This window comes from Canis lupus, chromosome 14, assembly GCF_011100685.1.
Source record: "Canis lupus familiaris isolate Mischka breed German Shepherd chromosome 14, alternate assembly UU_Cfam_GSD_1.0, whole genome shotgun sequence".
Lineage (NCBI taxonomy): Eukaryota > Metazoa > Chordata > Mammalia > Carnivora > Canidae > Canis > Canis lupus.
In genome coordinates, this window is record NC_049235.1 from 19448748 (window position 1) to 19460109 (window position 11362).

General features: G+C 38.3%; 1 protein-coding gene across 1 annotated transcript; it reads right to left on the bottom strand.

Annotated features, from left to right (window-relative positions):
* Positions 1-1259: 1259 nt before the first annotated feature.
* Positions 1260-10646, bottom strand: BET1 (Bet1 golgi vesicular membrane trafficking protein). Its single transcript, XM_038556836.1, has 4 exons — positions 10457-10646; positions 6566-6690; positions 3728-3784; positions 1260-2425 (listed from the first exon to the last, which is right to left on the bottom strand). Exons 1-4 carry the CDS (start codon positions 10473-10475, stop codon positions 2270-2272), a joined length of 357 nt encoding a protein of 118 aa, XP_038412764.1. The 5' UTR covers positions 10476-10646; the 3' UTR covers positions 1260-2269.
* Between the last annotated feature and the right edge of the window lie 716 nt (positions 10647-11362).

Sequence of the window (11362 nt, forward strand, 5' to 3'; positions counted from 1 at the left end):
CCATACTTGACGATTCCCCCAAATTTTGTTTCTAGGAGTACTTTTTGCTAGGGTTCTCCCAAATAGGATGAGAAAAGGTGCTGCAGGAGGAATCTCCAATGGGGTAGGGACAGGTTTCCAGAGGAGTCCCCTGCCTGCCAGGAATCTCAGCCAAGGCAGTGATGAGGGAATTATATGAAATGCTGGTTAGGGACCTGTTTGAGGCAGTTCTCAAAAAAGAACTGCAAAATTAGAAATGTTGGACAATGCAGTGATGAGAATCACTTTTACATCACCCCAAACCCCTTTTCCTGAAATCCCTATCTCCTTGATAACACCCAAGATATAAATAGCGTTTTAATACTTTTACAAAGATTGTCACCTAACAGCCAAAACTTAACCTTGAAATCCATTCTTCACTTGTCATCACTGGTTTTCCCAAGGCTTTGATCTCATTACTTCCATTGTTATCTTCTGTTCCCATCTTTCAGTCATTTTTCTTTGGTCTTCTGCTCTTCCTTTTGCAATTTTAATTTTTGACATTTTTGACAATGATTTCTGGGACTTCCCAAGCTCTGACATCACATAATTGGCACAGAATACACAGTTAAGTAATTCTTGAAAACTGAATTGATCTCTGAGAGGCATTTCTACTTGGAAGTCACAGGATCACCTCAAAGCCTGACACCACCATATTGTCTTGCTCTTAAAATAAGTCCCTTATGTGTATAGTAATGACAGGGAGAACTAACATTTACTGAGTGATTATATACCACATATTTTCAATAAATTATCTACCTCTGACAATTTTATGAAATAGGTGATTTAATGAAGAAACAGGCCCAGAAACATTGAGCACAGGAAGCAATCAAGATTTGAACTCAGGTCATCTAACTCAAACCAGAGTCCCTCATATCACATCACAAGACCTCTGGCCTGCTTTTTATATGTGAAGTCACTCAACCCTTCTCAGTTCTGGTGTTTTATCTGTCAAGTAGAGGCCCAAATGAAGACAAACATAGCCAAAGATGGGACCTGAATCTATAGTTAATTAGAGATGAGCAAAAGGGATTGCACACTCAGCAAAATCAAAGATAAGACACACACAAAAAAAATAGGGAATTAAAGAGATTTTTGAAACTGCAGTCATGGTTTATCTCATTTATTTGAAAATAATACAAATATATTATCTTTTCCAGATTTTGTTTGGGGTCTGTTTTCAGGACCATTTCTTAGATTCTATGTTAAAAAAAAAAAAAAGAGGCAACAAAGACAATATATTTCGTTAAAAATTTTATTTTTAGAGCCCGTTATTGGGCAAATTCCAAATGGTAGCAATACAGAGTATTTAAGAACATCTTAATATTTCTTTCTATCCATCTTTGCTTTCCTTTCTATAAACATATAGATTAAAGCAACTTAACCCCAAATTCAATGCCCGAGTACTTTCAATATCTATTTTGAACACATAATAAAACAGAGGCAGTTAATTTTATTTCCATTCAGAGCTGAGTAATAACTTTAGCTTCACATTATTCTGTCACAAAGGATAACCAAATGGCCTACCTAAGTAGCTAAAAATCATAAAACTATTATACGCCAAGTCAATGGTATGTATAAAGTCAATATAAAACAACAACTAGACTGGTATACATTTGTTTTGGGCCCTAAGGAAATGTGCCAAAGTAACAAGCTTTAGTGAAGGATGAGGTCATTGGGCAGAGGGAAAGAGGAGTCATGTCATCAAATTTTAGAGGAATGCTGTAGGTAAAAGGAAATCAGCCTACAGTTTCAACCAAATATAGGAGGAAAGGGGAGTACAATATCAGGGTCGATGACAATTAAGAAAATACATATACCATTCCATCACAAACTTGTTCACTACCTGAAGAGTTCAGCACCAGGCTCTCCAGGGATTCTGTTATTCTCCCACTAAGCTTCTTCACATGGAACATAAACCTACATTTATGCTAACAGAAGCGTTTTGTATGGCTATTTAATTTGACAGCGAACAACAGGAAAAAGAATTATTAGGGCCACAATGACTGCAGGCCATCTTAATACCCCTGAAAATAGGGGCAAAAAACGAGTCATTAAGCAACAGTATTCAAGGAGCGCTGTCTTATCTAAGGTGATTTACAAAACAAGTAAAATTCAGTAATCCTCAATGGAAAAAGTCGTAATATTTGAAAATCAGGAATGTTTTGATGCTGATTTTTTTTTTTTTTTTACCAAAGTGGTACTGCAAACAGTTAAATTGGAACAAATTCCAAACTCACACTTACTTGCATCACCTCAGTTTAATAATCCAATAAATGACGAAAAAGACAAACAATGAAAACAGCAACATATAGCAGAGCAGCTTTGTTTGGCTCCCTCTAGATAAAATCTTCAGTTTTCCCATAGTTTTACCTAGAAATCCAGTTGTAGAATCAAACTGTGAATCCTGTGAGGAGAAAAAGAAAACAAAATAGTTAAGATTCTAATATTCCACATATGCACATTTAAGTAATTGAATATACAGTTATTAGAATACATTTTTAATGATATTTTTAGTGTTTAATCAATTCAGTAGTCTGTTTATAACTTGGGTAATCAAGTCTGATTACTCCGTGCAAAACAGAGTAATTCTCTCAATGAATAAAAAGCTCTTTCATTATCCAATAAACATTTCTTTCAGCACCAGAGTAATTCAAAATCCCAAACTGTTTAGGTCTTTTCCCAATCATGTGAATTAAAAAGCATTAACAATAAAGGTATGTAGTTCATCTACTATCATGCAGCTGTTTTCTCAGCTTTTGTTGGGGCGGCACTGCTCTCCAAGGTCAAATGGTTGGTTGCGTTCAGTAATTCAGTACAATAATTCATCTAAAATTTAATATAGTTAGCAGTTAAATGTACTTTACTTTTAAGATCCTTTTATTTAGATTGCTGACCTTGAAGTATTAGTACAGTCTATCGAAACTTAAGAGAATATCCTAAGATGTAAAGGTCCCAGTATAATGATAGCCTTTGCACAGCTCAGGTTCTATGGAGTTGTCATATCAGTATTTAGATTGGGAACCAGGCATAAATATTTTCAGGTTTCCCCGGTGACTCTAATGTACAACATCCATAAGAACTTTGCTTTCAATGTCACATTTACTTTTGAATACAATTTTAAAAGTGGAGAAACTAGGGAAGGTCCAGAGAAGTGACATCCAAAATAAACACTGAAGAATGGAAAGAGGCTCCACAAGAAAAGGTGTATGTTGCTGAGCTCCCTTAGACTTGAGATAAAAGGTTCTGGGATGTTACTATGTTCAAATCTTATTGACTTGTTCAGAAGTGATCCTTAGGAGATCAAGCAAAAGAAACAGACTCACAAGTGAAAGACATTCAGTTGGTTGGATATGAAGTGCTTTTTGATTACATGGTAGTCTATACCCATGGAGATCTAGGAGAACACTCAAAATAGTCTTTTGTCCTGAGCCTTTAACAGTGTTTCTAAATTATAAGGTTAAAGATACAATGGCTTCCACCTCATCCTTTCAATTGTATATATTAGGCAAGATGAAAAATGGGGAAGTAAATAAACCGATTATAGTTATTTCAAAGCAATGAAATATAAACAGGGAGGAATCCAGGATTTATAATCTCTAGATTAATTTCAAAATGGATAAAAGTTAAAATGATATTATTCCTGATTAACAGACTAAATTGAGAATATTAGATCAAATTTCTTCAATTTAAAGTCATAACCACTTACCATTTCAGCTAATAATTTATTTTGATGTTTAACCTCATGGCCTATTTCAATGGAAAGCTGTTAAAAAAAAAAGCACATACATGATTATTCATATGAAGGTACTTAATTGTTATAAAGTAAGAATAATACCATTCTAAGCATATTCATTTTCTCAAATAAAACAGTCTTCTAAAAATACAAAATACATATACCTTCTTCTGATATTTTTTTCCACTGACATAAAAGGAAAATGGATTAAGAATTTCTACTGGGCAGCCCGGGTGGCTCAGCGGTTTAGTGCGGCCTTCAGCCCAGGGCATGATCCTGGAGTCCCAGGATCGAGTCCCACGTGAGGCTCCCTGTGTGGAGCTTGCTTCTCCCTCTGCCTGTGTCCTCTGCCTCTCTCTCTCTCCTGAATAAATAAATAAAAAATCTTAAAAAAAATAATTTCTACCCCATCCGACTATGGATATTATTTCTCTGCTCTTAATTTTTATTTCAACCTTAATATTCAATTCCACCTTTTAATTTTGGTCCATATCTCTCTCTGGGTTCTCTTATCCATTCTTTTGCATGCTTTTTTCTTCCTCTCTTTATATTATTCTACAACAGAATTTATCTGTATATTTTATTCTTTACATTTTAAAAGATATATTTCAAGTATGCATATCAATTCAAATCTATATTAAGTACTTAATACTTTTTTAATGAAATGGTACATTATTTTGAATATATAACCTTAACTGGGTATTTATTTAGATTCCAAAAGTATTTTTCTTTAAAATAGGACAATAAATTGGAAAAAAATTGGCAAGTTATGGTTACCTCCATCCCGAGCTATGCAGAAAGAGGCTGAACCTAACAGAAATACTATTTACATGGTTAGGGCTGCTATTCAGACCAAAACCTATGTAATACCTTACATGACAAATTCATCAAAGGCTTCACTTCCAAAATATTTGGATAAATTACATGAAACAAATGAAAATCTTGGCAAACCACTGCAAATATTCCTCTGAACTTATCTTGTATGGAAAGTATATGGGGTGATATGGACAGAAAACCACACTAGAATGCTACAGATCACAACATGAGCTTTTTCCCCAAATATAACAATTCAGAGACTATAAAGCTAAATAGCACAAACCACCTACTTTCTACAACTGTCAATCATGCCAAGAAAAGATATTTCCAGGGGGGAAAAGCTTTCTCTAACAAGGAGCCTAAATTATCAACGTTGGAGTTAAAAAACAAAAACCACTGCCCTGGTGGCTCAGTGGGTTAAGCACCTGCCTTTAGCTCCGGCCATGATCTCAGGGTCTTGGGATCCAGCCCCTCACTGGGCTCCCTGCTCAGTGAGGAGTCTGCTTCTCCCCCTTCTTCTCCCCCTCCCCCTGCCCATGCTCTCTCAGATAAACAATTAAAATCCTTTAAAAAAAAGGGGGGGGGGGTAAACAACCAACATTTAATTAATTCCCTTTAAATGTTGATTTTCTAAATTGTTAACATTATATAATATTACTTAGTTCATTGATCAACTCCTTTTGATTTAATATGACTTTGAAAACAATACTTGTTGCAGAATGTAATAGTCTCCAGGCTAAATACAATTCTATTTTCCAAAGACTAATGAAATACCAATTAAGTTTTGGCAACACGAGCTTCTACTGAATGCTCTATTAGTGTACAGCATGTTTAATGTAATATAGAATCAATCACATATGCTGTTAAAATCACCTTTTTGTAATTCCTTTATTTGATACATATTAAGTTCAATGCCACCAATAAAGAATTATGCTTAGGTGCTGTGTAAAAGATAAAAATAAGTATAAAAGAAAACCCTACATTCTGGTAAATTTCTTTTACAATACAAATCATTTACATAGCAGGTTCCTATTCAATACATACTAGAGAAATGGTACAAATGGTCTTATGTTCACATGGAAAAAAAAGTTACTTTTGATGTAGTAATCAGGTAAAGCTTGCAAGAAGAAAGGAGTGCAGTGAAGTGGAAGGTTTACTATGGGCAAGCCATCAGCCAATATAAGGAAGGAGAGGACACCTCTAAGGCAACGGTCATCAAAGATAAGGGGGTGCAAGTAACAGCATACACACAACACACAAAGTACTCTAATTTGTCTGGCAGAAAACATACATTCCAGAAGTGTGGGGTATAAGGTCTGAAAAGCTTTGGACAATCTTTGAAAAACCTATTTGATCAAGCTACAGAGTGTGAATTTCATTCTTACATCATGAGAAGACACTGGAGACATCTGGGAGCATATTTAAAAAACATTCCAAAAAGATGGCTGTGGTGACAGTATGTAACTCAGAACAGAATGTGTAAAAAATGAGGAACAGACAGGTTAAGAGGCTCTCTCAGTAACTGACCTAAGAAAACCAAGGGATAGTATCAGAAATAGAAAAGTAGAAATAGAAACAGAAAGAAAGAAGCACAAAACTCAGTGACTGACATCAGGTACAAAGGTAGATATGTGAAACACTGAGGTGTGTAGCTTAGGATACAAGAGAAGAAAAGTCAGGAGAAGAGCTGCTTGGGTGCAGGAGATGGACTGCTCTGAGACATTACTACAGACAACACACAATGCTGTAGATTTACCCACAAAAACCAGAAGTTTTAAAAAAATAAATAGTTGTATCACGTTTTGACTGGCCACATGTTCTAATCTACTCAAATCATGTTCAAATTTTGAGTGCGTTTTGACCTTGCTGAATTATACACAACTTAGGTAACTGAATTCCTTAGTATTATGCCAATAAAAATAGTTTATAAATACATAACATGTAAGTACATAAATACACAAATTTCAAAGTACAGAACATCTGTTAAATACTCACAGATTTTATAGCAGTTACTTTGCTTCTGAGACTTTCAGTGAGTCTCTCATTTTCTTCTTCACAGGCACTATAACCACTGTTAGCATAGCCATAGTTCCCATAGTTGCCAGGAGGTACTCCTTCACCTGCAAGGATCAGAGTCACAGTATAGTTGTAGCGAAAACAAGCCACTTTTGAAACTTTAATAAGAAAGAACCAAAAAAGACCCCTGGAGGGCGTTGCAGACCACGTATGTCTATAGTATTCACACTTCAAAGGAATTTTAAAAATTAATAAACAGAGATCAGAACAATTCTTTCTAATGACCCCTTCTAAGCAAAGAATGTTCAATTCATTTTTATACTTTTTTATTGATTGCTTATTGATTGCCCACAGGACGCTAAAATAGGCACCGATATACAAGGATATTCAGGATATATTCTCTGCTCCGTAGAACTACAAATTTTAAAAAGAATCTAAAAGTAGTAGCATAAACTATCCATTGAAGAAGCTTGGCTATGAAGGAAAAGGAAGAAAGAGGATAAATACAGCAGGAGGGAACTCCTGCCTGTCCTTTACTGTCATCTCTTTCTTTTAAATAGAAGAGAGCTGGGATAACTTATGGAGAACATTAGCTGAAAGTTAAGAGGGACATGCATTCACTCAACAAATACTTCAGGAACTCCTATGTGTCAGGAACTCCTACTGTTTGGAGCTGATCTTCTATGAAACTGCACTGAGAATACAGTCACAGCTTCTGCCTAATAAAGTGCTTGGTATTCATCAAGCGATCAAACAGGTGGAGTGAGCCTTGAAGAGTGAATCTATATAAATGTGCTAGAAAACTGAGACAGGGAAGCATAACTGAGGGTGTTGTTTAACCACTTTTTTTTTTTTTTTAAGACAATTGATACCATCAATTTTCTCAGTAAAGGAAGAGATAAGGCTGTCTTTAAGGAAAGGTATCATTTGGACAAAGCAGTAAAGAGCATAATGGGGGAAAATGACTAGGACTACGCAGGTCCTAGGGGGATAAAATGATCCTGGCTGAGACAACATACTGTGATGGTATCAATCCTCCTGGATGTGTGATTTTTCTGAAGAAGAGCTCATCAGCCTGAGTTAGCCTGTAAGAATCTGGATGGTTGGATTGATCAAGAGTTTGATCAAGAGGTTTACAGTGTTGGGGCTAAAAAAAAAAAAAAAAAAAGAGCCCCAAGAGGCTGAGACTGCTTGCCAAAGGAGAAGCTGGATATAGGGAATGTGGGGACTTACACTGGACAGGGATAGAAGCAGTTTTCAAGAGAGAAATGAGGGAAAGGGATGATGCACAGACTAAGTCTCCATAAACTCAAAGAGCAGATGCAGCAATAGGGACAGTAAAAGATGGAAGGACAGGAAGTAATAGTCTGTGCTGGTAGCTGTAAGATAGTTGAGGTATAAATAGGAAGTTCTTTCAAGACATGGTGCAAACCTCACTTTCTCCTAAAGGCAAAACTCCTTCTTAATTATTATAGTTCTTACTGTACAGAACACTAACATCACACTCTAGATGATACTATAAGGGCAGAAACTAAATTTGTTTCACTCGTGGGTGTATATCCCCCACAAATGTGTACACACACACACACACACACAAAATAAGGCACTCAATAAATACCTATAAATGAATTAATAAATAGACTCTGACTTCATAGTTATTCATCTTTGAATGTACCTGCCTTCCATTCCAAAAATGGAATCAAATTTGAGGGCAGAGACAGTGTCTCATACTTCTTCTATATTCCCTGTAACTAATGAGTACTTTATATGCAGCAGACACTTACACAATTTCCACCACTACAAAAAACACAAAAAATGTTAAACAAGTATGTTCCAGGGAATAAAGAATTGCATTCCTCAAATTTTCCTTCAATTGCTGATACACTATCCATAAAACTCTCCAATACAGTAGGAAACATAGGAAAGCTAGTGAATGTCAAAGATCATCCTCGGCCTTTGTCCATTTAGACAAATGCTACTTCTTTAGGGTAGTTTCTATTAATAATTGAACCAAATCACTTAGAGATTCATGGGAAGTGTGCTACATGAGCATCTATCAGCTTCATTATTTATCTCAAGTTTAAAATTCAGGTCAATACACACTGATACTCAAAAAAAAAAAAAATCACACCAATGTAAATGATAGCAATAGACACGTAAGTAAGCATCTTTCCACTCAACTACAAGGAAGCTTGGGACAAAACAAAACAAACTCTATCCTAGAGATTCTAATATAATTAGTCTGGGCTGCAGTCCAGGTATCAATGCCTTAAAAGCTAATGTACAGTTAGGTGATTCTATATAATTAGGGCTGAGAACCACAATTTCTCAAGTCTCTTTTCTGCAACTTATCACGGCACATTGCTGCACAAAAACATTAAAGGAGGCCAAAGGATCTATTGATGAGATGTAAACTCCTTGGCCGGGCACTCCAAGATCTCCTCAATTTGGTTCTGGTTCCATGACTCCTACTTCAATCAAACTGGTGTAATGATAATCCCTTATACACCATTCATAATTCTAGTCCTACAACTTTTGGGGCCTATGAGAAGGGGTAGGGGAGTCTTGCTTCCAACTGGAACTCGCCTCTCTCATCCTCTGTTAATCAAGCTCTAGTTCAAGTTCTTATGTCTCTACAAAATGTGCAGTGCTCTATATCTGAAATCCGAGACACCAGCTGTAGAACTTACTCGGTATTGGGATGTACAACTCTCACCTTGTACTATAATTCATCTTTTTACATGTTCCTACTCAGCAACTAGACTGGAAGCTTTGGGAACACAAACAGAACCATACACAACTGTATACCTAGAGCTTACTCAAGTACCACAACAAAGGCTTGTTATCGTTAATAATGATTAAAATAAAACCATGTAGGCATATAAAACTAAACTGCTCAAAATTATTTTGTGTTCTCTACAATTTACCTGGCCAACTTTCTTTCTATGATCCAAGTATTCATAAAAGCTATTATTTTTCAAAAGCTCTTTTTCATACTTTTTTTTTTTTAAATCAATGAACAAAGTCTAAAGTTACTGGCAACTTTCACCAACTTTAAAAAAAAAAAACCTTTTTTTTTTCCTTTCTCCATTTTACTGTAACCACTGAAAAAGGCAACATTATCTTTTTTCAAGTATTCCACATATTTTCTCAGGTACACTGTGGCTGATTGAGCAGGCTCTTTTTTTTTTTTAATCATCTCTTAATAGCTTCAAACCCCACAAAATGCTGTTTTATTAGCTGTGAGTTATAACGACCCCTTAAAAATCCTTGTGCGTGGTGAACCTAAGTCTTTACAGCGGAACAAGACTCAGAGAATGTTCTGTGTAAAATGGCCTTTGACCCCGATGTTACATACCACGGCCTGTAACAGTAATGACGGGTACTTTTACCTTTGTAACCCGCTGTTACCAGATTAATACGACTGTTATTAGCGCTTCGCATGCAACGTTATTCTTCGAATTTCGCTTCTGTACAAAAAAACTAAGCTCCAGGACGAGTAGAGCACGAGACACAGAAGCCAAGCTCGGGGGAAGCTCAGCGGGTTTCGTAATCGGTCTCGGACAGTCGGCAACCCCCAAAACCCTTGGCAATTGGATCAGCACCTGTACATACCCCGCCCCCACGCCTCCACTACGCTCTACAAACCTACCATTCAAACTTGGAACTGAACCAAACTACAGGAAACCCCGAGGATCTGGGGCAAATGGTGTGTTTCTACCGGGTACCGCCTCCAAAGACTCCTCCACACATCCCCTTTCGGGCCCAGATGCCAGTGACATAAGACTGGTCCGATTTCCTTCCGCGTCCCCGCGCCCAGTACAGCCAGTTCGGGGGCCCCCGAACTTCGAACCTCGGCCCTCTCCTTACCCAGGCCTGCACGCCTCATCCTGCCAGAGTAGGGAAGAAAAAAGCTGATGGAGGGGTGGGGAGGAAGGGGCCAGGGGACCCCGGACGGCGTCTTCAGTACCAGGGCCCAGAGAACCTCCAACTTCTTTCCCCGAAGCGCCACGACATCACTGGAGTCTAAACATCGCGCCGGCTGATGGCGTCACCCAGGAACTTCTTACTGCCTCGCGAGGCGGCGTGAATGGCATTCTGGGAAATGTAGTTCCCCGTCGACAGGTAGCGAGGCAGGGGCGTGGCGCGAACCCAGCTGCTGGAGCGGCGGATGCTGCGACTTGGCTGCTGAGCCTGCAGCTCCCTGGACCTCGCTCTCAGCTTGTCGCCGCTCCCCATCCCTCCCCCCCCCCCCCCCCCGAGTTTAACACCATAGGTCTGCCCTTCTCAGACCTTGAGAGGATGGTTGACTCATCTTTCCGGCCTGATTCCTTCTCTTACTTCCTCTGACCTCTAGAGTCAGCTCAGGGAAAGTCCCGGAAAACTTGATCGGAGTTTCTGATCTCACACAGAGTCCCCTGAGACCCACGGAAGGGCAGGAGGAGAGTAACAGGTTTGCGCCGGGTCACCCGGGAGCGAAGGCCAGGTGCGGCGGGCGAAGACTCCCGCGCGGAGAGAGGCGGTCGCTGAAAGGAATGGGGCCCCCGGGGACGCTCCGCAATTAGTTCGCCGTTGCTGGGTTGGGCGCATTTGCAGAAATAACCAGGCTTGGCTCTTAGCTGGTAGGGACCCGAGGGCCCTTAGACTCTCTCCCGCTTAGACCTTGAAAACGGAGGTGGGCACCTGACGGGATGAGCACTGGGTCTTACTCTATGTGTTGGCAAATTGAACACCAATAAAAAATAAATTTATTAAAAAAAAAAACCCACAAATAAA

What these genes read in the sequence shown, in the direction of transcription:
- BET1 (XM_038556836.1), bottom strand. An exon ending in AAGTAACTGCTATAAAATCT is followed by an intron (nt 3,785 to 6,565) that starts GTGAGTATTTAA and finishes TTTTTTTAACAG; the next exon opens with CTTTCCATTGAAATAGGCCA. An exon ending in ATAAATTATTAGCTGAAATG is followed by an intron (nt 2,426 to 3,727) that starts GTAAGTGGTTAT and finishes TTCTCCTCACAG; the next exon opens with GATTCACAGTTTGATTCTAC.